General features: G+C 41.2%; 2 protein-coding genes across 2 annotated transcripts in view; one reads left to right on the forward strand and one right to left on the reverse strand.

Moving 5' to 3' along the window:
* PSMD1 (proteasome 26S subunit, non-ATPase 1) overlaps positions 1-27,881 on the reverse strand; it is a 102,546-nt gene that overhangs the window by 17,314 nt on the left and 57,351 nt on the right. Inside the window, exons 17-18 of the mRNA XM_040349713.1 lie at positions 3,645-3,759; positions 3,431-3,547 (exon numbers count right to left, since the gene is read on the reverse strand). Coding sequence (XP_040205647.1) covers positions 3,431-3,547; positions 3,645-3,759 — 232 coding nt within the window. The remainder of the gene's footprint in view (positions 1-3,430; positions 3,548-3,644; positions 3,760-27,881) is intronic.
* Positions 13,145-27,514, forward strand: HTR2B (5-hydroxytryptamine receptor 2B). The gene is made up of 4 exons (XM_040349714.1): positions 13,145-13,672; positions 15,010-15,718; positions 22,128-22,328; positions 25,917-27,514. Exons 2-4 carry the CDS (start codon positions 15,391-15,393, stop codon positions 26,813-26,815), a joined length of 1,428 nt encoding a protein of 475 aa, XP_040205648.1. The 5' UTR covers positions 13,145-13,672; positions 15,010-15,390; the 3' UTR covers positions 26,816-27,514.

Here is a 27,881-nt window from a genome sequence, read left to right on the forward strand (position 1 = left end):
ATGTTCTTGAAACAAATCTTCCAGGCTTTTTTCCGAACCAAGAGGTCTGTAAATCTGCATATGGCACCAACCCCCACACCGCAGACATATGTCCCTGAACATCCCCGAATGGAGAAACTATTACCCACCAAGTTCAGATATGGTATGTTGAGAAAAACTGCCTACCAGTTTTCCAACCAGGAAATGTGCGAGACCGAAACTGCTGCCCACCCAGATCAAAATAGATTGTACTTCAATCAATGCAGCATTCCAACTGAACCAAGATCGGTTGACCATTTAGAAGTCCAGTGAAATAATGAAGTATCGACAGACCAATTGCTGATTAACTGAAAAATACTGGATTAGAAGTGTTAATTCCTACGGAGACCAACAACCCTGAATAGTCAGGAGGTGCAAAATCCTGTCACATTCAATAAGACTATGTTCCATCGTGACAATCTTCCATTTTAAGGGAAGAAAAAAACCTGCCTGCTGACAACAGGAATTGTAGCCAACCTGTCAGAGGTATCTTGGTTCGTTTGTATAACTGAATCACCTTGTCTAAAGACAGACTAGATTTATACAATGCAGAAGTACTCCAAGCAATGAGCCGTAATTAAAGAGTACTTTTGCCATGTTAAGGATCCATCTGAAACCCTCCAAAGTCAACATCGTGAAAGAAACCTTGATGCAAGGCCAGGGATGTCTGCTCTTACAAGCAGATGTTCCAGAATTGTCCAGTTATCTGTGAGGGAGGACCATTATATGGAGGTGAATTTACCCCATATGTTAAGATCACTTGATTTTCCTACGATGTTTAAAACCCAGTGAGGCCAAGGGGAAGACCTGCGAGTCTGGGAACTTGGACCTGACTTGGAGACATTTTTATGCGCCTAGGATATGTAATCATTCACCCATCACATCTTTAATAATTTTTTTCCAGTGAGTAGCAAAAATACTGTTTTCCTGAACGGGAAGCCATAACAAAAAACATTCTTTTGTAGATCTGGACATAAAAAGGCTTTCCCAAGACATAACCAGGCTAACATCCAGGTCTCCATTGAACATAAAAGCACAATCAATAAGAAGCTGCCTAGTTCCTGGTTAGAGATTTTTTTTAAGCAGTCAGCAAAGGTCTGGGAAAGAAGTGCAGATCATGGATTGAAAGACAGATCCAACCAAAAAGTAGATAAATTAGGAAACTGCTTCAAACTTCTTGCCAGTGGGGTCCTTAAAATGACAGAGCGTCTTTTATATAAATGGTTAGAGAGTTTTACACATGGAATAAGGGTCGATGAGGAAATACTTTTATAGAAATTTTGCGTATACGAGAACGCAGCCCAGGCACTATACTTGGCTCCAATTTAGGAAGAAAAATGCTTAAATTAAAAATAAAAGTTTCCTTTGATTGATGAAACAGTTGCCGACTGAAATTCATCTTGCAGAATCTTCTCCTCCAAAAGAAGGGATGCGAGAGGAATCCATGTCCAACAAAGAATCCTATAGGATGCCAGATATCACATAGCTCTATGTCGTATTAGCCTGGTAAAGTGGAGGTGGACATTTTAAAACCTCTGATCAGGAGGAGCAACAAGTTGCTAATAACTAAGAAATAAATCTTTGCATAACAGAAGACACCTATACTGATAAATCACTTGAACATGAAGGGTATGGGGAATGTAAGAAATTACCTCCAGCACAGGTGATGTACACACTCCACCAGGACCAATGCGGATGAAACACGTTTAACCCTCGACATGCCTAATTATCTCTACTCATATGTGTGTGTTTTAATTCCCTTTATATTAAAGATGTTTTAAATATGCTGCACTTGGAGGGCGCCGTTCTCTTCTTGTTTGTTCTCAGAGCCTCTTCTAGCTTTTTGGACTGGCAGCCATCTACTAACTCAGCAACTTTTCTTTTATACCTCCTTACATGGACTATATACCATATATGGACTCAGTGATTTTAACCCCTTCCCTGCCCATCCACTTTCCATTTATATATTTTATTGCTGTTCTTAGACAGCTATATCCAGAGTGCGCCATATCAACCCACTGTTTTTTTGTTTTTGCACAGGTGAATCTGACTGGGATTTGTGTGGAATGCAGAACACACAATCCTTTCATGTGCCAAGCATAATTTCACACAGTGCAAATTAGGTCCTGAATAGGTGGCTTACCCACTGTAGCGAACGTGACCTTAGAAAGTACCGGGAAGAATACCAGGCTATGGAAAGTGACCACTGTCACTACAGGCAGAGCACCAGGTGCACATGGCCCGTGTCTGCCGTTTAATTTGTGGTGTTCCTGATAACATGGCTGTCTGAAGTTCTAGAGCAGGGGTAGTGAATTAAAATTCAAGGAGGTCCGATGACAAAAAAAAAATTCCGGCCGAGGTTCGAATCACAAGTCTGTGCCATGAAGGATTGTACACGCATTTGTTTGTGGCACTTTTCTTACTGTTTCCGCCACACATTGGTAATACTCTGTAAATACTGATCCCCCTTATATCAGGTTCCCCTACCAGAGTAATCGATTACATTGGGTGCCCCCATCAGGCTACTCCCATAAATCAGTTGCCACCATCAGAGTGCCTCTTTACATCATATGTCCTCCCAATCAGAGTGCCCCCTTACACCAAGTTTCCTCCCCATCAGAGTGCCCCTCAACATTAAGTAGCATGTTGATGGGCACATTTTATGTTAGGGGCAATCTGATGTGGGCCCCTTAAAACATGCTCATCAGCGATCACCTTGGAAAAAAATGTGCCCCACATACCTTGCAGGAGTCGGCACAATTGGCAAGCTACAGGGGACAAAAGCTGTGCGATATACCTTGCAAGGAGTGAGTTTGGAGCTGTGAGCAGCAGGGCGCGCTCGCGTAATGTCACGCACCCCAACCCACGGCCCGGCGCGAGAGCCACCATCAGGAGCAGGGGGCGGGGCACACACACCCAACGCTACCGCCGTCCTAGCAAACCAGTGAAGGTTGACACTCAGCACTCTGATTGCCATTTAATAACGGCTGCTCTAGAGGATCCCACTACAGACTCCAGTCTTATGCCGGCCATAGACAGTTTAAATTGTGGCCAGTGCAACAGGAGACCGGCCGAGATTCGAACCATCTATGGGTAGGCGGATTGTACCCAAATTGATCAATCAACTTGGGTACAACCAGCATGCACACGCACTAATCCTAGAAGCGCGGTCTCATCAAAACCAAAAAGATGTGTACACTCCTACCCCTCAACCAACAAATACCTATGGAAATTGTATAACCCAGTACAGAGAAAGGAAGAGATCCTAATATCCCTCACAAGTTCTTAGCCAGAAATGTAAAACAGAAGTTTGCACTACTCCAGTCAGCTTGTGAGTGAATAAAAAGAAAAGTTGCCCATTCACAAAAATAAACCTACATAAAACGTACAAGTACAGCAATGGGGGACATACCTTTGGACAAGTAACTTCTGTCTGCTGAATCATGATCAAAGCAGAGGAGATCAGCGCACCTTGACGCACATAATTCACTGGGTCATTTGTCATTGGTTCAAGTAGGTTAATGGCTTCCTGCAATAATGAGACAGAAATTTTAGTTTAAAAGGTCACATTTTATTCAATGTAAGTGAGGCTTCAGGTTAGAGTAAAAAAAAAAAAAAATTCTTACCTTATTGCCAGTACCAGAGCAGCAGATACCCAAAGCCATGGCTGCTCCATACCGCACATGAGGATTGTAGCTTTCAGACAGCAATGATACTACACTTGGGCATTGTTCAGGTGTTCTGTAGAAGGAATAGAAACTCTGGGTTAGAATAAGTTATGAAAAAATTATGAAAGACGACGACGTTTCAACAACAACAATCCTATAGTCTGTCTTCTGCATAGAGTGCAACGCAAGAAATATGACTACATGACACACTGTACTCCAACGGTAACAGAACAGAAAAGCCTTAGCTACAAGTTAAGATGTATGCTGAAATTTGTAGTTCTACACAAATATGAATTCAGAGGTTATCCAGTTTTACAATATTTTAAAATGGAACTTTACTTTCTCAATCAATATTATTCCTTACTATAGCTAGCGAGAGTAAATGGATACAAAAATTCAAACTCAAGTGCAGCGCTCATAAAACAAAAAAACACAATATCAGTCCAGTATGTGTGTCTACAGAAGAATGTCCATGCACACAAAGCAACTCCATTGTGAATTGTAAATTAAATAATCTTTATATACTGTAGTGTAAAATAACTCAAGGTGAGAGAAAAAAAAAAAAAAAACACCTGTTCTCCCACACCAGTGCCCAGGTATCCAATGGTGCGCTATCGGGCTGGTTTAGGGATTTTACCCTCTAGTGCAATTTTTATATTTTAAAGTTAGTAAACAAGTAAAAAGTTAAATTTACTTGTTTTAAACTTTGTCAGTGAGCACAGAAAAGGGATCACTGGTACGAATGCCAATATTTCACCCCTAATAGAACCTAGGATTACTGGTTGACAGGGACGGGAGAAAACGGGACAGCAGACTCCCTAAAAAGAGGGTACCATCAGCCCTGTAACTCTCATGCAAAGAAGAATCAATTGGATTGCCTGAAAAGTCTGGATGCTGGTAGCAGTGTGTTTGATGTTTTTCGGATTTGAGAATTAAACCCAGATACCCCAAGTGAATAATCAGCTCCAAAACAGACCTTTGCGGGTTCAGGAACCAACCATATCTTTTCAGGGTCTGAACACAGTGTTTGGTTAGGATTTGTACCAACTGTTCCTTCAATAGGAGCTTGTCCAGATATCCCACAATTGAGATGCCCTGGGAGTATAGCAATTCAAACACAGGCGCCAGAACCATGGTGAAGACAGGGAGTACAAAAGGTAGTCATTGGCAATAGCTGATGTGCTGGAAACTGGGACACATCCTTGATGACTATGAAGGCCAGAAAGGGTCCCCAATAAAAGGGAGACTATGAAAGGCCACGTGGAATCCATGTTGAACTTTTAGAACTGAATAAAGACATTCAGGGCCTCAAGATCCAAAAGGTGGCAACATAACCCCTTTCGGTTATAAATCTGAAAACTAGTGGCATAAAATCTTTGAAACCTTTCTGAAAACAGGAACTGGGAAGATAATCCCATCTTCTAGAAGACCTATGGGAGCTGCATGAAGGTCTTCTAATAATAGCAGTGACACCAAAGGAACACATGAAGCACAGAGAGTTGGGAATATTACCTTCCATACCCAGGACACAAAGTTTAATGGACCCCCCCAGACTCTGAAAAGTGGGGGGCATCCCTTTCATGCGGAAGTGTACATTTCTGCAGGTGTGAAGGATTTAGGGGCACGGGGTTTGCAGTTGAAACTGCTCCTGAATTGGCAGGTCTATGCATAAACCAGATGCCATACGATTATACATTTTGGTTGTAAAATGGTCCACTCAGGAGATAATTCTCACCTGACATTCCATCTAGACTCTCAGCGGCAGCAGACAGGATGGAGAGCAGGGGAAGGAAATAGCAGTAGAACGGGTGACGAGGAAGCTTATATCACAGCTGTGTGCGGCTGCCGTGAGTCCTCCTTCCGGATCGTATGAGCTTCTCAGTGCCGACTCCCGAGGAACGTCATTCAGTCGTGCTGCTTAACTAAGCACGAGAGAGGTGAGCGCTAGGGGGGGGGGGGACCAGGGAGCATGTGAGGGGGGGGAGAGCGGAGGGGACCAGAGCAGCATGGGGGGGGGGGACAGAGCAGCATGGGGGGGGAGGAGAAGAGAGAAGCAGAGGGGACCAGAGCAGCATGGGGGGGGGGGAACAGAGGAGCAGAGGGGACCAGAGCAGCATGGGGGGGGGGGGACAGAGCAGCATGGGGGGGGGAGGAGAAGAGAGAAGCGGAGGGGACCAGAGCAGCATTGGGGGGGGGGGGGGGAACAGAGGAGCAGAGGGGACCAGAGCAGCATGGGGGGGGGGAACAGAGGAGCAGAGGGGACCAGAGCAGCATGGGGGGGGGGGGGAGAACAGACGAGCAGAGCAGCATGGGGGGGGGGGGGGAGCGGAGGGGACCAGAGCAGCATATGAGGGGGGGGGAGGACAGAGGAACGGAGGGGACCAGAGCAGCATGGGGGGAGAACAGAGGAGAGGAGGGGACCAGAGCAGCATGGGGGGGGGGGGAGAACAGAGGAGCGGAGGGGACCAGAGCAGCATAGGGCAAAGAACAGAGGAGAGGAGGGGACCAGAGCAGCATGGGGGGGGGGGGGGGGGAGAAGGAGAGGAGGGGACCAGAGCAGCATGGGGGGGGGGAGAGAACAGAGGAGAGGAGGGGACCAGAGCAGCATGGGGGGGAGGGGGGGACAGAGGAGCGGAGGGGACCAGAGCTGCATGGGGGGGGGGGGGGGGGAGCTGAGCAGCCGATTTAAAAAACTGGCTCCTAACTCTTTCAGTTGGCTCCTAGATTCTAAGCAAATTTGTCAAGCCCTGGAGTAACCGGATGGAAAAGGACCCCCTGTCGGTTTCCTTTTCATCTGCCGGACGCATGGGGAATGAGACCACCCACCATCCATCTGTTTTTGTCCGACAGGATTGGATTGGATGGTGGTGAGTGACCGCTGACATTCGCCACTCCACAGAAGAGACCGGAGTGTTCGATCAGGTTCACCTGAAAAACTGATAGGTGGACCTGAATCGGACAGCCCATGTGAAAGGGGCCCAAGAGATAAATTAGTTGAAGCAGAACTAAAAGGCCCACATACATACCTACCTTTGTTCCAACAGTCCAACAAGATCCCTTGATGGCATCTTCTCCCTGGGTTCTTGAGGGTGCTTGTCTTTGGTCATTTTGATTGGCTGGTCATCCCAGCACATTGGCAGCGTAGTGTGCCAGAATGTTAACAGTAAAAATTCCATAGAGGGTTGCAAATAGGTGTACTTTATTGCAGAAGAGACACCTAAAAAGCCTGCCTTTTTACATTTAGTCCTGCTTGAAGTCCAACTAACATTTTTAAAGCGCAACAACACTTTTTATAAGCTTTAGACCATAATAAAAGTGAAGTGTTGTAAGGTCACTTTTGCTGGACAGCTTTGTCTGTTGTGGTGGTATTGGGGCTCCTTCATTATTTAAAGAATGGCAATCAGATATTTCTGCCTCCAATGATGAAAGATCTGCCTGTGCATGACTTGTTTTAGGCAGCCAAATAATTTTGGCATTGGAAAAAATAAAATTACAAAACCGCTGGAAAGCTAGAACAAAATACAGATTAATAAGCTACCAAAAACCTCAGTACACCAAACACTGACTGTTGTAGGAGAGGCCATAAAATATGTAAATAAAACGTCACTGTAATTTCAGAAGCGGAGAAAAATCAACCAGGTGAGCATTCCAAAGCTCTGTAATAAACATGTTTTTTTTTTATGAATGGTGAAAAAAAAGAACAAAATCAGTTTTGCAATCCCAGCTGCAAACTACAAAAACATGTATGCATGTGCACTAGTGAATGTGTACAAGTATAATGTGAGAAAAGGGGCATGCACTGTGGAATGTTTATCAGTTTACTTAAAAACCGCCAACATGGTACCATTCTCAGAGGGTGTATAAATATACATATAAATAGATGATATGCATACATTCCATCCCAAGTATATAGGAGTTAACTTCTGTAACAGACTACACTTTGAGTCTCTCAAGAAGCATTTCAACACTTTCTAACCAATTCCCTTGGATTCCTGGGCACGTTACGCCCCTCTCGTTACCACTCGAGGTCTGACAGATTGCTATAATGTCACACGTTATTAGAGCACTGATTGTGTTTGTGTTCAGAACTGTACAACAAAAATATACAGTATCAGCGCCGCACTCGTCAAGGGATAAAAGGAAAAATCCTCCGTTGGGTCTCTACTAGCCGTATAAAAACATACTCAGTAGAAACACAATGATTTGAAAGATGCCTCTGTTATTGCCCCAAATTGAATCCATGCCTATTTAAAAAAAAAGGGACAAAAAGCTGAAAATTCCCTTTAATTTGAGTTTAATACACAATTTATTTTGGGGGTGGGTAAGGAGCCAAGTAACTTATAGCAGAGCTCCAGTCAAAAAAAGGAGCCTATTAAAAGAGATAATAAACACTTTTGCTGCAATATTCACCTTCAATCCAGAGATTTCACCCGCAGTACTCTTTTCTGTGGCTAAGGCCACTTTCACACTGAGGCGCTGGCCTCGTTGACAGTAAAGCACTGCTAGTTTTAGCGCTAGTGACGAAAAAGGGTTAAAAGTGTCTGCAAAGCGCCGCTGCAATTTGGCAGTGGTGCCCATTGATTTCAGCGGCAGGAGCGATGTATTAACCGCTCAAGCAACCGCAAGAAAAAAATCCTGCAAGCATCGTTTGAACGTCCTGCAAGCGCACCGCCCCAGTGTGAAAGCACTCAGGCTGTCACACTGGGGAGGAGTTTTTCAGGTGCTATTTTTTATTGCTCCAGTGTGAAAGGGGTCCAAGAACATATTAAATAGTGTTTTTTTTTTTTTTTTTTAAAGCTAAACACCTTCTATGCCCAGCTCTGGTGTATGGTCACATGCCCTCTCTCTGCTCTTCTTTTTGATCCAAGGAGTACAGTGGGTGGGGCTGAGATTCCCCTCTGATGTATGCAAGCTAGCAGAGGGAGGACTTGTGACCACACAGAGCTAGGAAAAGGTATTGTTTTTTTTTTATTATTAAAAAACTCAACTCTTAGTACCGAATATGTTTCTGAAACAGAGGCTAAATGTATAATGAATATAATAGATGTTACTCTACAACCACTTTACCAAAAGGGGAGGAGCAGCGCCAGGTAGAATACTCAAACAAAGCGGAAGGAGAGGAGATCAACACACACAGACTACAGAAATGACAGGGAGAGAAAGAGGGGGAGAAGGGGAGATGCAGAGTTGCTGAATACACAGCATAATTGGAGGCATGTAATCTACGCTATCAGGGCTCTCCAGCCATCATAAGCGTGGTCAGTACACACAGGGGAACACAGGAAAAGGCAGGATCAGCCAGGTAGTGTACAACATTGAAAGGGACAACGGACATGGAAAAAGCACTGTGCGTTAAAGAGACAGAAGTTTTTTTTTTTTTTTAGGGTTACAACCAGTTTAAGCTTTCACAATGGAAACTGCTTTGAAAGTGTGTATATGCTAGCTTTTTAAAGTGGAGGTTCACCCAAAAACCTTTTTTTTTAACATTAGATTGAGGCTCGTTTTGTCAAGGGGAATCGGGTGGTTTTTTTTTTACAATCGAAGCAGTACTTACCGTTTTAGAGATGCATCTTCTTACCCGGAAGCGGCGATGGGCTGCGGGACTGGGCGTTGCTACTTGATTGACAGGCTTCCGACGGTCGCATACATCGCGTCACGATTTTCCGAAAAGTAGCCGAAAGTTGGTGCGCAAGCGCCGTATAGAGCTGCACCGACGTTCGGCTACTCGTGACGCGATGTATGCGACCGTCGGAAGCCTGTCAATCAAATAGGAAAGCCCAGTCCCGAAGACCATACCCGGAATCTGCGGGTATGGTCTTCAGGACTGGGCGGTAAGTACAGCTTTGATTTTAAAAAAACTACCCGATTCCCCTTGACAAAATGAGCCTCAATCTAATGTAAAAAAAAAAAAAATTCGGGTGAACTCCCGCTTTAACTTACTGAGCCGATACCTTCATGCAATACTTTAACCATATAAAAGAAAAGTTGTGGAACCTTTTTGGCTTATGACGATTAAACTCAGGAAGGCCAACAAATTACTCAGAAGACAATTTTAAACAAATCTTTGAAGGGAAAAAAAAAAAAAAAAAATATTTTAAATGTTGACTCAAACTATACCATGTCTGCCAAGCCATCATCCCTAAAAATTAAACATAAGATTAAGAACACCTATCTAAATAATCACAGATCATCAGATTGGAAAGAATGCATCCCAGCCAAGCAAAGGTTTTACAGATCTTTTCACCGACTTTGTTTTTGTACTGAATCCTAGGAGCCATTTCCAACTACAACACCATAACTTGTGTATAAGAAAGTAAAACTTTTTACTAGGTGTATTTTGTAAAATGATCTGCCATTTGCAAAAGAAGTTCATCAGCTTTCATTACTTGAGCAGAATGTTCTATGTTTCAGGACATAGATCTCTAAATGCTCGATGTAGACTTTTGTGAAATATAATGAGCCAAAGAATGCACAGAAAAACATGCACTACTCTGCTGGGAATCATTTTAACACCTTAAACTTGCAGATTGCCGCTAATGGACCGTATTCTTGTAGATCTGTCATGTTTTAAAGGGGTTGTAAAGGTACAATATTTTTCCCTAAATAGTTTCCTTTACCTTAGTGCAGTCCTCCTTCACTTACCTCATCCTCCCATTTTGCTTTTAAATGTCCTTATTTCTTCTGAGAAATCCTCACTTCCTGTTCTTCTGTCTGTAACTCAACACAGTAATGCAAGGCTTTCTCCCTGGTGTGGAATGTCGTGCTTGCCCCCTCCCTTGGACTACAAGAGAGTCAGGAAGCCCACTAAACACACAGCTCCTTTCTCTATCTGCAACGTAAAGAGCGTTCTGACTCTCCTGTAGTCCAAGGGAGAGGGCGAGCAAGACACGCCACACCAGGGAGAAAGCATTACTGTGTGCAGTTACAGGCAAAAGAACAGGAAGTGAGGATTTCTCAGAAGAAATAAGGACATTTAAAAGCAAAATGGAAGGATGAGGTAAGTGAAGGAGGACTGCACTAAGGTAAAGGGAAGCTATTTAGGGGGGGGGGGGAATTAAAATTGTACCTGTTCTCATTTAGTACAAGTAGCAAGAGATGACTTGTGCCTGGAGCACTCTGCATGCTCGATTAAGCACCAATTTACAGTGCGAAACGCGTCAGCTGTTTTACTCCCGTGTGCTGTGACTTATAGTGCATTTTTCCTTTTTTAAATAAAGACAGCCATCAAGGTTTTTTGGAGTGTGGCTGTCCATATTTTCTTTTTCCATTTGGAGTACTCTGCAGCTGTTACATATCCAAAAAAGAAAAACTAGAATGCCAACAGTATAGGTATCCAAGGTAGAAGTTACCTTGATAAAATTAAGACTTTTGCCTATCGATTTTTTTAAATTGCCAACATTAGACAGTCATAACTAACATTTCATTTTTTTTACTTGCTTTTTCTTAGTTGAGCAGGAAAATGATCAGCTGCTCAGATAAAATTCAACCATCTTTCGCCTATCATTCTAGTATGTAAACCGATGTGCTTACAACTGCACTTGGGGCTCATACCCTGCTTTAAAAGGATAAGTTCACCTTTGGTAATGTTACACCCTTATTTAGGGATGCAACATGTTACCAAAGAGCACCTGCCTATGTCCCTTTGATTCCCCACTGTCACAGCAAGCGGGGGATTTTCTCCCCGCACCCACAATTGAAAAGAGATCTGTGAATGGATTAACTACAATTACCGTCTTCCACCGTGGCAGACAGCATGTGGTTCTCTATGAACTACGAGGGGGCTAGTGAGCGCTCTCGTAGTTCAATGATCTTCCTTCTCTTCAGTAGCTGTCTCCCAATATAAGTGGTATGGGCAGACAGCTATACTGAAATTCTACAGGATCCTAGCATTGCACCTACGATCTGCTGATGCTCTGCAAGCTCCAGGAAAAAATAAAGGCACTTTTTTATTTTAACCTGCAAACATATGTGCATTTATTTTAGACCCCCTTTCACACTGAAGCATTTTTCAGGTGCTTTAACGCTGCCCCTGCAGCCCCAGTGAGTGTCTGAGTGCTTTCACACTGGGGCAGTGCGCTTGCAGAATGTTAAGAAAGTTCTGCAAGCAGTATCTTTCGGGCGGTGGAGGAGCGGTGTGTACACTGCCTCTGCAATTGGAATCAATGGTCACCGCTGCCGAAGCGCCTGCAAAACGCTTTTAACCCTTTATTCAGCTGCTAACATGGGTTAAAAGCGTCCTGCTAGCGGTCGAAAAGCACCACTAGTACAGCGTTAAAGCATGCTATGCAGGCACCTGATGTCCTCCTTATAAACTAGTGACTTCAGGGGTTGTTAGGATGCTAGTGGCTGACCTGCCTAGTGCCCAAGGTTGTTATGTTGCACAATGAAAACGTGGTTTTGAGTAACAAAAAAGCAATATTGATCCACCAGCTGGTCTGTACACAATTTTTGGTCATTTTGGAATCATTTTGCCAAGGCACCTCTGAAGAACTTAGAAGGCACCCTGGTAAAAAGGCTGATCTAGGAGCAATGAGGTGCCAATACTGGAGAGCATGCATGTAAAACAGGAGGTGGCTGAAAAAAGGTGCAGGAGGATCAGCAACAGAAAAACAGTGCAAAAGAAAAAGAAAAAAAAATCCAGTTGGTTAGATCAACTTTAAAAGAAAAGAAAACTACTTTAGTACAAAAAAAAGCAAATGTAAACTGCACCAAATGAAAATGTATTCAGCCAGGGTTGATAAATCACAGTTCATCCTCTTTACTATACATGAATAATTGCACGTCATCTTGTAAGCCCAGGAAGACAAAACACCATAACCGTATGCGATTTATCAGATGGAGCTACACTGAGCACACTCAAGACCCAAAAAAGAAAGGAACTTCCCTAGATTTCTTTTTTGGGGACTATACAAAGCTCTGTGCTATGTATACAGGTCACCAATGCAATTACAGCACGGCTGAGTGCCAGAAAAAAAAAAGTCCTTTCCCTCTCTATTTGATAAAGCATGAACAGAAAAATGTCCAGAACAAGTTTTACATTTTGATGGGGATTACAAAGTTCACCAAGGGGTTAATGTGTGGGAAGTGCCTGTGCAGCTCCAAAAGTGAAAAGTTGATTTTCATTGGAGAGGTATATGCACGGCCTGTTCTGTGTATACAATAACTGCACGTGAAATTCTCCAGGCTCTGTTCGGCTGTGCAGACACAGCCAGATTCATATGGTTGAGATGTGCCGAGCCCAGTAATATCATAACCCGTACTCCCGGCTTAATAATTCATAGGAACTGACCATCAGCATACATTAACCAGTACGGAGATAAACTGCTACTACTAAAACTGAAATCTAATTTCTTTACTGCGAGCCAACAATCGAGGATATTCTATGGATACAAGAAAAAAAAAAAAAAAAAAAAAACAGGAGCAGAGGGTTGGTAAAACAGAAACGAGAGTAGAAAAAAAAAAAAAAAAAAAGAAGGATTTGTTAAAATGGCACAAGCATGTATGTTTTTAATTAGCTGAATGGATCTTGTAATAATCTTTCCTAGCTAGAATTTCATGCGGCAAATATCTCCCTCCTATTGTTGTGTTGAAGTTGGGGGTCTGTTGTCTAAGTGGTAGTGAAGCCCCCAAGGATGCAGCTGGATTGAGGGGGAGGGACTACAGGGAAAGAAAGAAGAGGGGGGGGTTGTTAAGAAATCAAGAGAAGCCTGGCTTCTGGCTGACCTCCAGCTCTCAACCTCCACTAGATTCTCTTGCGGAGTGAATCAATTCGGGAGTACATACACTAGGCACACGCCGCCGTTAACAAAAGGACGACCATGAGTCCCTGGGGGGACGTACATGTGTGAGCACTGCAATCAACTCTCTGCATAGAAGAAAAGTGACATGTGACTACTCAAACTTTGAGAGGAGGGCGCAAACAAAAAAGAGCATGAGAAGAAACTAACAATCCCATCACAGAAAGTTCTCACAGCTGTACAGTTCTGGTGAGTATGAAATCAGACATGTGCTTATAGTACTAGCTGTACAAAACTGACAGCAACCTCTCCAGTATATAGAAGACAGATAACTCAGTAACATACATGTATGTGTGAAATTACAAGTTAACTAAAATGTACATCATGTGCCAAGACCAGTGATCTTTTAAAAATAAGGAACACCAATTACACTTGCGCAATCACCAATTACCCCTTATATCCACATTTCCATTTCATTGTTTAGCAGCACTCCTCACAATAATGGAGTAGGAAAATTGAATATGTAGCTAAATACGTAACTGCATGCATTAGTTTGGCGTTTGGAATCCACTCGACAACAGATGGATATCTTTACACTGTCTGTGCAATATAAAGTAGTGAGTTCGGAACAAAGACTATGCAGAGCTTAATTAACCAGAAAGGAAACTTTAAAAATTATATATATATATATATATATATATATATATATATATATATATATATATATATATACACACACACACACACACACACACACACATATATATACACACACACACACACACACAAACATGTCAACTTCCAAAAGGAGCCTAGATTTAGTAGCTATGTCTCCAGAAAATCGACCATACATTTGTACGTACTGTCATCTAAAATTTTCAATGAAAATAAATTGTATCTTTACATGTAACAATCATGTTAGAACATATAAGGTATTCTGTAGTCCTTCAGATAGGCTAACTAAAAGGAGATGAGTGAAGAGAAACTTCAATTATCCAATCATTTAAAAAGCAATTTTTTCTTCTTCCTCTGTACATGAAGAAATATTTTTTTTCCTCTAAAATTCTTTATTGAACTTAAAAGATGTAGTTAAAAAAACAAAAACAAAGCCTATTGGTCATACCCAGGCATTTTGCAATCTAACACAACACAAAATGGTATGGCAACCAATTCCAGAGGGCAAACAAATGTAAATGAACGAGTTATTTAAGTGAATCTTGCGTGAAAATGTTCTAAATCTTAAAAAAAACAGCCTCAAGGTGTAGGATGTGTATGGATGGACCAGCTCAGTCACAAATCAACCTTGGAAATTGTACCCTGCCACCAAAAATCAAGAGTTAAAGCTTTAAGCAAGGTTAGGTTACCCGTAGATAATATCCATTCTGAAAGGGGGGGGGGGGTAGAGAAGAGTCAGTCAGCTATATCGGCAAGCTTGATCAAAACAGATGGGTTTAAATAAAGCAAATCCCTCTTCTGCCTCATTACTAGGGCAGAGCATGGTATTTAAGAGATATTAAAAACAAAGTACCATGGGCATTTTAAATATTAACGAGATAAACTAACATGTTTTCTTCTGTCTTGTCTAGATGGACTCAGGAAGGAAAGACAAATTCGGACACAGATTAGACCATCTTGGCAACATCTCCGGCAAAGGAAGGGTTAAAGAAACACCTCCCACAAACAAAATAAATTCGGTCTTTCTGTGGAACATGAAAGGATGCTGAAGGCTGGGAAATAAAGGAGGACACAAGTGGAATATCAACCAACTGATAGATGTAAAGAGGGTTTTTACCAAAAATCTCATATACTCACTTTAATATGTTTAAGGATTCTGGTGTCTCATACGCAACCAAGGCTTAACACAGATGTCAGGAACAGTATGGTTATTTTTGGAATATAGAAAATGGATACAATTTATGGAAGCATAGCAATGCTATAGCTTGCCTAGGTGAAATGGTAGAAGAGACATGGAAGAAGCCATTTTGACATATCGCCATTTATCTGGAGGACCTCCTGACTTTACTCTCTGGCACAAAATGCCAGAACTTAACTCGTCTAACAATGGCAGTTTCCTAAACAGTATCGGGCCAGTGAAAGAATCAAAGTGCTGGCTGGCACTTCTGACACTTATGGTTATTATTCCTACAATAGGTGGCAACATCCTTGTAATCTTGGCAATATCACTGGAGAAGAAACTACAAAACGCCACTAACTACTTTCTTATGTCACTGGCTGTGGCAGATCTGCTGGTTGGGATATTTGTGATGCCTATTGCACTTCTCACCATTATGTTCCGTAAGTACTATGTTATTATGCTACTTACATCTAGCAAAATATAGACGGTTGCTGCTATGGGTCACGATACAAAATAATGTCCTAATTTCAAGATTTCATTAGTCCAATTTATGCTTTAGACTAGAGAGCACACAAATTATGGGAAAATTGCTCGAGCTCCCCCTTAACCGCTATCACTGCTATATCTTTCCAAGTTGGTAATAACAGAGTTTATACATCCTTGTTACAGGCAAATAAACAGCACAATTAAAAATAATAAGCAACCCAGGTAATAAAATGTAACTGAACAGTTAGAAAATAATCAGTGAACACACATGTACACTTACTGTAGTCATATTAACCTGGTCTCAGATGTTGGAAACCATTAAAGTGTATATAGTATAAAGTGCACCACAAGGAGAGGTTTAGGACTCAAAGGATTCCCAAAACCAATGTTTTGGCTCTCCACGTGGTTAGGTTAGAACATTAATTCTAATTGAAAATTGCATAATTTTGGAACACCTGAACAATGGCACGATAGACAAAATAAAAAAATAAAAAAGATTTTTGGTAGAATACAAGAAAAATATTCAATAGACAACGCTGCAACATAAAACACCTAGGTAAAGAAGAACACCACTGTTCCTGTAGTGACCTCTCAGGTGTTTGGTAAACTTAATTTTTGGAGGCGATGTCCCCAAAATTCAATGTAAAAAAATGTTCACGATGAGAACATTTTCAGATAATTTTACGTAGACCGATATTATATATATATTTTTTTTCAAATAAAACACATTAATCCTTGGAAGTACTGCAGGCAGTTTCAGATTCTGAAATGGGTCATCTTAAAAAAAATACAAAAATTATCATTTGTATAGAATTATAAATCTTTGTATCAAGATGTTCTAAAGAAGCAGTGATCACCGCTCATGATAAAACATTTAGCAATCCCTGGCGTCTTAAAATATATGTTCACAGCCAACCTATACAATGCTCAAGTCTACTCAAGACTTCAAAAGTGCTTAAAAAAAAGTGCTGCATTATCAGACTTTATTTATACTATTCCACCATAAATTGTCATGTGCAGTGTGGGGAAGGACAGAACTGAGAAAATAGTATAGCACTTCATATACAAATCTCATGCGTGTTTATATACACATGCCGAGAACAAGCTGCTAGAACTCTGTAGCCTTTTTTGCCACTGCATACTGCTGTGAACACTTATTCCACAGCATTTAAGATATGAAATTAACAAAATGTGCTAATGCTTTACACAAAGCCACAATTTCAACAGGAAGAGAGCATCCGTGAGCTTACGTCTTTAAAATAAATCCAAAATGGTTATAGGAAAATATAAAAATCTTTGTGGTAAAATGGTTATTCCCAAAAATAAAAGTAATCCAGATTATGTTTTATCCAATACAAAGAAAAATATTTATGTTCCGATATGGGATTTTCCCATTCTCAGTAAAAGTCCTGCTCGCCCTCAATGATGAAGCTGTGCACAGCTTAGGAAAATGCACAGAGGAAGCATCCCTCATTCTAAGATGGAAAAATTGCAGAAGCAATTAAAGAGAACCCATAAACAAACTACTGTTATTCTATCAGGCATATCTTAATCAATAGAAGTGTCATTAGCCCAATTCTATAAAAAGATGCCAGGTTTGTTATCCTAAACAATTTTATTCCTCTGCAGCTTAGGTTTCTAAGGCAAGATTTGCCTCCTATTTATGGAGGCTTTGTCAAGGCTCTTATACTATATGCCAACTCCATTTCAAATTGTTCAGGCCCTGCAGCTTATTCTGTCTCTATTATATTATGCACATAATTTAGACCCAAACAAAAAATAAAAAAATCTAAATATTACCAAAGGGGGGAAACAGTCTATAAACCATACATACATTAAACAGTCTACAAATAAATTGTTACAGTGGGCAAAAAAAGAACATAACGTAAGAGCTATACCCTAAAGCATAGCTACACATTATTAGTTGGTTCACAGGACAGCTAGTCTCAGAGAAACCCAGGAGGTTGCCATTGCTGAAAAAAGTCTGTTGTCTGGCTGTTAAGCTGATCAATGACGTCATTTGCTACACAAAAGTGACCCAGGTCAGTGGCAGAAAATGCAGTAAAATTAGAGGATTGGTAATGCTCTCAGGTAACTGGCATTTTTAGAAGGACATCAGCAATGGCAGCCTCCAGGCCTCTTTCACAGCCACTGCAGTTTAAGGGCCAGTCAGGGCACCTGTTATTCTAACAGTATATCTACAAATGTCCTTGTTTATAGAACAGATGCCTGTGATTGTGTCATTAGACAGTGAAGATCAAAAGGAAAAATGCACAGAACCACCACTGGTCTTTTGATTGATGTTAACAACTTGAAGAGAAGAACTTAGAAAGGAAGGAAGGAGATGGAGGTGCTCTTCTTGGAACCCCAGTAGTAGACACTGGTGCTGTCCATGCTTTAAGTACAGTTAGATCATCAGCTGTTAACACCAATAATACACAGTGTTACTGGTACCCAATACAGAATAGGACAATGAGGCATGCAAAGAGCTACATATTTAATATATAAAAAATAGTTTTCTAGATATATATCATATAGGTGTATAGATATCTAAAAGCGAAATCTGGCACCCAATACAACCATAGGAGATGGTGACCGGATAGGACAATTTAAAGGCACATATATATTATATATAGCTACATATAAAAACACACACACACACAATATATTATATATATATATATATATATATATATATATATATATATATATATACACACACACACACACACACACACACACACACACACACACACACACACACACATATATATATATATATATATATATATATATATATATATATACACACACATACACACAATTTGCCTAAGAAAAAGAAGCTGCCCAATTATGCACACCTTAATATAGAGCAGGGATATGCAATTAGCGGACCTCCAGCTGTTGCTGAACTACAAGTCCCATGAGGCATAGCAAGACTCTGACAGCCACAAGCATGACACCCAGAGGCAGAGGCATGATGGAACTTGTAGTTTTGCAACAGCTGGAGGTCCGCTAATTGCATATCCCAGATATAGAGTGTTTACCTTCTGTCGGGCACACCCTCCCTCATTACACAAAATACACATCACCCGATTGCTTAAACCCAATAAACATTCAAGTTTACACAGATTGGAGCTGGACAATATGCAGAAATATTCTAGCCAGATTTTGCCTTTTCGATATCAAAAACGAGAAAATTATATTATATTATATTTATATATATATATATATATATATATATATATATATATATATATATATATATATATATATATATATATATATATATATATATATATATATATATATATATATATATATATATATATATATATATATATATATACATATACACACATACATACACATACACACATACATACATATACACACATATACACACACACACACACACACACACACACACACACGGGACGGGGGACAAATTGTGTGAACTACAAATCCCACTACATCAAAAAAAATAAAATAAAAAAACACAACACCACAAAGAAAAAACTGTCCCAAAAGTTATATAATATTAAACTGGGTACACTAATGCATGACCAAGTAATTGTCAATCACAGCACTGAAAAATGGTTCGGAAAGGAAAATAGGTGCAACATTCTGGTAAAGAGGCAGTTTGAAGTTTTCTGGAAAATCTCGGTATTCCAAAAATCAGTATTCAAGATGACACAAGTGACATTTTAAACTTCAACGTTGGGCTACACCAGTTTTCCCCAAACTTAACACAATAGCAACACAACTTTGGAGTTTTTCTTGTTTTGTTAAAAAACGACGCCACGTCGCTCACTTCTACACTGCCAGCATCCTATTAGAATACCATCTCTTCCAAAGTGTCTACAACAGGAGTGTCAAATTCAATTTCATTGTGGCCCACATCAGCATTATGGTTGTAGAGGGCAGGTTGTATCCAAGACTACAAAAATATATCCAAGGCTTTTTTTTCCTCAGAGACTAGGTGAAGGAACTTAACCAAGCCCCCACTGAACGATGGATGTGGCCAAACTGCACTAACAGTGGGAGAATCTTAAAGGGGCAATAAATACCAAGAGTGCATTATTTGCAGTGTTCAGGGGTGTGCTGTGTACAGAGTGCGCTACATACAGAGTGCAGAGATTAGGGGGTTTGCTAAGCACAGAGTGCAAGATTCAGCTCTCTTTCACAGGCCAACATTACTTCTACCCCTCCCCCTGGGTATAAGGGCCACATGAAATAGCCTGGAAAGCTGGATTTGGCCTGTGGGCCTTGTATTTGACACTTGGTATAAAAAGGTCTGTTTGTATAGTAACTGCTTAAAATCAGACAGGGCAGCTATACAGACGTCAATTGAACTGTAGTACAACCACAGTGCCCATACATGGTTTGAAATTAGGCCAGCCCCTGCTGAACCAGCAAAAAATGTTAATCCTGGCCTCTCTTTTTTTTTTTTTTTTACAGTATATTTACAAAGACAGACATAATCAGCTAATCATTGTAAATGTTGTATTCCATAGGCACATCGCCAAATGCAAGAATTCAATAAAGGGAATAAAAAGAAAATATATATGCAAGAAACCTTAAATGAAAGTTGCAATTTTGTTCCTAGAACTGCATACAAACTCAGAGGGTTGTGAGGTTTAATGTATTAAAGTGGTTGTAAACCCCCGGGGGAAAAGTTACACCTACAGGTAAGCCTAGATTAAGGCTTACCTCTAGGTGCTTGCAATAGCTCCGAGATCTACACGGTCTCATAGATATTTGAAATCTTCCCGAGCAACGCCTTCAACGGCGCATGCGCCGTCTTGAAAGGGCACATTGTGCCGTTTCAAGCCGGGGGTCATGCAGTTAAAGGCGGATCCCACACACATGCGTAGGAGTGACGTCACGCGACTCCGGCCAGTCACAGAGCCGGAGTTCGCGGCCCACGGAAGAAGAGGGGTGAAGATAGACACTCGCTGCCATGGAGGAAGACTGTCATTGCGGGCTTCTACTGCAGGTAAGTGTCACATAATCGGCTACTTTGCGATGCATAGTAGCCCATTATGCTTTACCTCTGCAGGGAGACAGAGGAAGTAAACCCCATCAGGGCTTACTTCTTTAAATTCGACAGCAATATAACTGCTGCAACCAATATGCAGCCCAGTGATCTAAGTCTAGCAACATGAGGCTTCACACAGAAGTAATGTTAATGCGGTTGTATACCCAAATTTTACACTTTTACCTACAGGTAAGCCTATTAATATCTCCTAAACCTGTACGGTTTAGGAGATATTCCCTATGCATGCAGCCGCTGACGTCAGCGGTGCATGCGCTTTGAAATCCCCTCAGCTTAAGGTTCAGCAGCGTTGCCGGACCTTGCCAGGAAGAAAACTCCCGCGCATGAGTGACGTCATTGCGGCTCCGGCCACTCACAGCGCCGGAGCCGAGAACCCGGAAGACATGCCGAGGTCAAGATGTCAGCTCCCTCGGCGTGGACAGGGGTCCGATACAGGGTCTTCGTTATGAGGCAAGTATTTCACAATGAGCTAGTATGCGTTACATATTAACTCATTTCATTATGCCTTTGCCTTGCAGGGTGTTTTTTTTTTCTTCTTTTTTTGGAGCGGGTTTACTACAAAACTTTTAAATCTGAGGAAAAAACAAACTAGACCACCCCAACATGCTTACAGCAAAATATAACTGTAGTGGCAATGGTGGGAGATTTAAAGGCAATGAGCCATATCCCTAGACTACCAGCTATAGCTGGGATAAATATTAACCAGCTACTGATCAATCTTCTCATGTACAGATGTGTAAAATGTTTATTTCAGTTCACTGAAATCTATCAAGTTTTACTAAACACCTTAAATTAACATTATTGTAAAGCTGAACTCTAGCCTGACCTGCAAGAGGTGCAGATACCTGAATCTGACCTGGAAATCAGCATCATGCTGTCCCTGCACAGCAAGGTTGGAATGTGTGAAAAGAAGCAGCACAAGGAGCCAGTTTATGTGCCGAAAAAAGCATGTTACCGTTCAGTCACATGCTGGAGTGGGTCCAGAATAAGTGGATTGAATGATACTGGCCATCAGATTAAAGACATCTAGCAGTAGGGCGGGGAAAAAAAATTGCAGGGGGAAATCTCTGGTTTGACGGCGAATATTGCAACAAAAGCTGGATTTTATATTTTAAATGGGGTATTTTCCTATTTTATGATCTTTGGCTGAAGTTCCACTATAACTGTAGGTGTTGAACTGCCTTTTATACAGTCAAGTACTTCGACCTTATACATATTTTATTTTTACTTCGTCACCAGCAAGGAATTTGTTATATGGATTAGTGGCTTTTGACAAAAAAATGTCTGTTATCTGTCTATTTCAGAACCTGTCTGGCCTCTACCGCAGTGCCTGTGTGCCATTTGGCTATTTTTAGATGTCCTGTTTTCCACGGCATCAATTATACACCTTTGCGCCATATCTTTGGACCGGTACATTGCCATCAAAAAACCTATCCAAGCCAGTCAATTCAACACCAGAGCAAAAACGCTTCTAAAAATTGCAGCGGTGTGGTTGATATCAGCATGTAAGTAGAACCAATATCTCAGTCTTCTTATTGCTCTAATGACGTAAAATACACAAGAAATTGGTCTCTTCAATTACTATATGCCATGACAGGTTATAGAACCCTGTCTTCCTTCCATCCATGCCTAGGCATCTACAATTGCTTAGCAACAGTAACAGCAAAGGCCTATCAATTTGCAGATCATTCAAGAGATTTCCCTTCACTTCCAGGAAGCAAGATGAGATTAGCTTTAAAGCAACGGAATATCTCTTCTTAGTGTCGCAAAAAGGTTCCACCATTCATCTCCCGTTTCTGCGACAACTAAAACATTTTGAATTTCCCACCACATTCTGTGTTGGAGAGGATGATCACAAGGACAAATACAACAGCTGTATTTGGCATCAGTCATTTTTTTCCACAGCCAGTAAACGCCCCAGCATGTTATCCTGTGTGTCCATGGCACACAGACTGTTTATTGGTAGGGGCGTTTTCAGGCTGAAAAAAAAACAAACCAAAAGAACTACTGCGATTGAAGAAGAGTTTTTCAGCTGGAAAAACTTTCCAATGCTGAAAAACGTGGCTATCAATCGTTTAAACACATTTTTGAGCCTCAAGCTTTTGTGGGAGTGTTAGTTTTGCTTTAAAACGCAAACGTAGCAAAACCTCCAAAAAAAACAAAACACGAATACAAAACAAAGGCATTCTATAGCCAACAATACTGCCATTTTTATAACATCCAATTGTGCATGAGGACTTAGGGGGGGGGGGGAACACAAGTGTGCAGTATCTGTATAAACTAAGCAAGCCAACATGCCCGTTTCATGCAATTCCACTGCAACCCTTAGGTACCTATAATACTAGCGAGCTGTATGAGAAACTTGTATTTTTATCCAACAGTTTAGTAAATGTAAAACTGCAGATTTTAGCATACAAAAACATTTAGGCCACTTACACATTGATTTTCCGATCAGGTCTGCCTGTCAATTTTGTAGGCGGACCGAATCGGACCATCCAATGCCCTTCATGGAGCAGCGGATGTAAACCGACGTGTCTGTTGACACCCAACCACATCCGATCCCATTCGCTAAAATCAGACAGATTTTGGGGATTCTCTTCCCCATCTATCGGATGACAGTAGGATGTTAGACAGGCAGTCCTATTTAGGCCGCTTTCACACTTGTGCAATTTGTCCTGCGACTTGGGACTGCAAATTGGCATGACAAGTCGCACCCCATGATTTTCAATGCGTACCATTCATATCTGTGCGAATTCAAGTCGCACCGACTTAAAAGTCCCTGTACTACATTGGTCCGACTGATGCGAGTTGAGGTCCATAGACCTCAAGTTTACACAGGCATTCCCTGAAATCGTGGCTGTAAAATAGCGGGACTTTGAAGTCGCGGTCGTGTGAAAGGGCCCTAAACCTGGCTGTCCAAAGAGGTAAGTATGCTGTGTCCATTCTGCATAAGCTGAACGGACACAGACTCCAAATACGCAGCAGCTGGGAAAAAAAAAAAAAAAAAACATGAACGTGTCCAATAGAAAAGCATGCAAATGAACTGGTGTGTTTCTGCCAAAAACAGAGGTGTGAACCCCGGCCTGAGAGGTTTAGAAACATAATGGGGTAAAAAAAAAAAAAAAAAAAAAAACAAATAATCGCTACTGGAAGGGGTTCATTTTTTTTTTTTTTACTGTGGGACAGTGAAAGTAAATATTTACAGTAGCGATTTGTTTTTTTGTACTATAAAGGGCTAATTTTTTTTTTTTTTTAACCCCATTATGTTACTGGCCGATTAATCACTTACCCCCCGGACCATATTGCTGCCCAAAGACCAGAGTACTTTTTGCGATTCGGGACTGCGTCGCTTTAACAGACAATTGCGCGGTCGTGCGACGTGGCTCCCAAACAAAATTGGCGTCCTTTTTTTCCCACAAATAGAGCTTTCTTTTGGTGGTATTTGATCACCTCTGCATTTTTTATTTTTTGCGGTATTTTTATGGCATTTTTATTAATATATATTTTTTACTAGTAATGGCGGCGATCAGCGATTTTTTTCGGTATTGCGACATTATGGCGGACACTTCGGACACTTGACACATTTTTGGGACCATTGGCATTTTTATAGCGATCAGTGCTATAAAAATGCATTGGATTACTATAAAAATGCCACTGGCAGGGAAGGGGTTAAGTATGCCTGGGTGTGTTCTTACTGTGGGGGGGGGGGGTGGCCTCACTAGGGGAAACACTGATCCTCTGTTCATACATTGTATGAACAGGAGATCAGCATTGACAGGACCGAGAGCTGTGTGTTTACACACACAGCTCCCGGTCCCCGCTCTGTACCGAGCGATCGCGTGTGCCCTGCGGGGATCGCGCCCGCCGGGCACACGCACGGGAGTCGGGGGCGAGCGGGGGGCGCGCGCGCGCCCCTAGTGGCGGCTGAGAGAGAGGACGTTATACTACGTGCTCTCGCCCAGCCGAGCCGACGTAGAACGGCGGTGCACGGTCGGCTAGTGGTTAAATAGATTATGAAATGAATAGATTACAATTTTCATAATCAATTAGTTGTCGATTAATCGATTAGTTGTTTCGGCCCTAAAGGCAAATATTGCATAATGAGCTAGTATGCGGTGCATACTAGTTCATTATGCCTTTTGCCTTACAGGTGACTTAAAAAAAAAATTGGGGGCTGTATAATTGCTTTGAAAGCAAACATTTAAAGAAAACACATCATGGTAAAAGTACAGGGTCTACCATTGCTGGCCTACGTTTAATACTTATCCATGAAAAGAGGACTTTAACAATAATTAAGTGTTATTCGGTAACAAGTATGTTTTAATAAATTAAGCTTTCAATCCCCTTGTGCTTTTAGCAAGAGACCTGGCTTAAATTGGTATTACTCAATCTACCTACAGGCATAAAACAGAGCTTGCTTTACTTTACAAAAAAAGAAGATCATAAAGAGAACAATACCAGGAGGTTAGATAATGCAAGTTATACACACATATGATATATTTGCTACCTTATGAAAAGATTTTCTCCTAGTATGCACAACCAGAGGTTATACAAATGTCATACCTCCGCTCCTAATCCCAGGCAAGTAGACTAACTGGCAACAGCCTCTGCTAGTTAGAGAAGCTATGACAACCTGCTGATCCTCTCTGAATCCTGCAGCTGTGGAGGTGCCCTGCATAACTGGGACATCCTGAAAAACTATCCTCATGCTTCCCTACAGAACGGGATCAGAAACACTTTCCTTTAATTTATTCTGGCCTGAAATAGCTTACAGTACGTAATGATCAGATTACTTGGGTCTTGCATGATAAAGCTTTGGTAATCAGTAAGCAGCAGCTGTACGGCAGGACAGGAAATCAAATTTTCAGAAAGATGCAACGAACGGGCAACAAAACCATGTGTTTTACGGTTATAATGTTGCAGTTGTTGCTGAAAAATAAAAACCCACCCACACTAAATTCTGTCTGCCTTAAAAAAAAAAAAAAAAATATCTTGTAGGCTTGAATACATTAAAAACATGGTCCCCCTTCGGGGGAGCACTTAAAGATGATTAAAGTTTACTTGAAAAGTAAAATGATCTTGTTTTCTTTCAGGCATTGCTGTGCCTATCCCAATCAAAGGTCTTCTTGACCCCAACACCATCTTCAACTCAAACACCACATGTCTTGTTCGGACTGAGCACTTCAAGTACTTCATTATTTATGGATCAATGGCGGCATTTTTTATCCCATTTGCAATTATGGTAGTCATTTACTTCCTGACCATTCACTTACTGAAGAAAAAAGCATATCTAATCAAGAACAAACACCCTCAGCGCCTTACCTGGTCCACAGTGTCCACGGTCTTTCAGAGAGATATTACTCCCGGTTCTTCACCAGAGAAAGTTGCTATGTTAGATGGTCCAAGACGTGACCGGCCACTGCATATTAACAGTGATGAATTTCCCATACGAAGGCTATCCAGTGTGGGTAAGAAGTCTATGCAGACCATTACAAATGAACAAAGAGCTTCGAAGGTCTTGGGCATAGTGTTTTTCTTGTTTGTTTTTATGTGGTGTCCTTTTTTCATTACCAATGTGGCCTCAGTCCTCTGTGATCCAAATGACTGTGACCCCGAAGTTATCAAGATGCTAATGGAAATATTTGTCTGGATTGGGTACATTTCTTCCGGGGTCAACCCATTAGTTTACACTCTATTTAACAAGACTTTCAGAGATGCCTTTGGGCGCTACATCACATGTAATTTCCGGGGTATGCACTCAGTAAAAATCCTACGGAACTGCTCTAGTCGGATATCATTTCGGAACTCTGTGGCAGAAAATTCAAAACTCATCATGAAACATGGAATGAAAAACGGGATGAACCCAGTCATGTATCAAAGTCCACTAAGATTACGTAACTCGCAGCTCGAGTCCTCTGCCATTTTGCTTGACACCTTATTACTCACTGAAAACGAAGCTGGAAAGACTGAGGAGCAAGTGAGCTATGTGTAAATAAGCCCAGTCTGATGTATATCAGCTGCTCATATTTTGAGAGTGCTTCATTCGTACATTTATGAAGTAATATACATGAAAAGCTACTGTGTACATCAGGTCCTCTCTGGCCACCCATTTATAAAATTGCACTGAATGTCTTAGCAATGACTAGACAAGCATTTATGAAAGCACCTTTGAAAAAAGGTAATTGAATTGAGCTCACTGAATTATTTTTACATGGAATTATTGGGATTCAAAGAATACAGAATTCAAAAGGAGGGTGCCTTAAATGGGTCTGGAAAGATGAGGTCTAAAAAGAGAAAAGTTTCAAAAAGGCGGCCAGTAATGGCAAATATGTTCAGGATGTAGTGCAAATTACATTAGCAACTACAATTTTCTCCAAGGGCATACAGCATTTTCATCTGCAGTACACAACTTGATATTCAAATGTTTTACACTGAAGCAGAGATGGCTGACAAAGTATGGTGGCAGAACAGCTGTAGGGCTGCAAACTGTTCATCTCTGCAACTAGAACTATTATGGATCTATATACAGGGTTTACCATCGTACGAACTGTCCATGCAAAGATGCTGGCTTCTCATGTAAATAACAGCAAGTAGAAGATAACAGGGCAGGATATTACACAGTGCACAGCCACTTTATCAGGCCCCGCCTGTTCAATATGTTGTAAAATTATTATTGTTCGTTTGTAAAAAAGACTAGCAAGACAAATAAACCTATACTGGTTTTAAATCTAAACTTGTGCTAGTATTCAATAGATCACATTTATAAAGAACTGTGTATGGCATGCATTTATATATCGGTTTAATGCTGTAGTAGTCAGTCAGTTTACATCACAGTTTGACCAGACACTCATTAATTTGTACGGACTCATTTTTATCTGAAAATACTAAATATTAGTGAAGGTGGCCTATCCATTGGCTAAACTAGAGCCATAATCATTCTTATGGCGTTATAGGACCCAAATTGATAAAAGAATCTCACCAGTGTTTTTACACTGGCACACTCTACAGATCTAATGAAAACAAAGCACACGCCACACACACTCTGTGAATTCTATTAA

Source organism: Rana temporaria, chromosome 4 (genome assembly GCF_905171775.1).
Source record: "Rana temporaria chromosome 4, aRanTem1.1, whole genome shotgun sequence".
Taxonomy (NCBI): domain Eukaryota; kingdom Metazoa; phylum Chordata; class Amphibia; order Anura; family Ranidae; genus Rana; species Rana temporaria.

Excerpts from the sequence above, each read along its gene's own strand:
- HTR2B (XM_040349714.1), top strand. The coding sequence starts at position 15,391 with ATGGAAGAAGCCATTTTGACATATCGCCATTTATCTGGAGGACCTCCT. Across the intron at positions 15,719-22,127 it reads ACTTCTCACCATTATGTTCC|AACCTGTCTGGCCTCTACCG; the intron begins GTAAGTACTATG and ends TGTCTATTTCAG. Across the intron at positions 22,329-25,916 it reads GGTGTGGTTGATATCAGCAT|GCATTGCTGTGCCTATCCCA; the intron begins GTAAGTAGAACC and ends GTTTTCTTTCAG.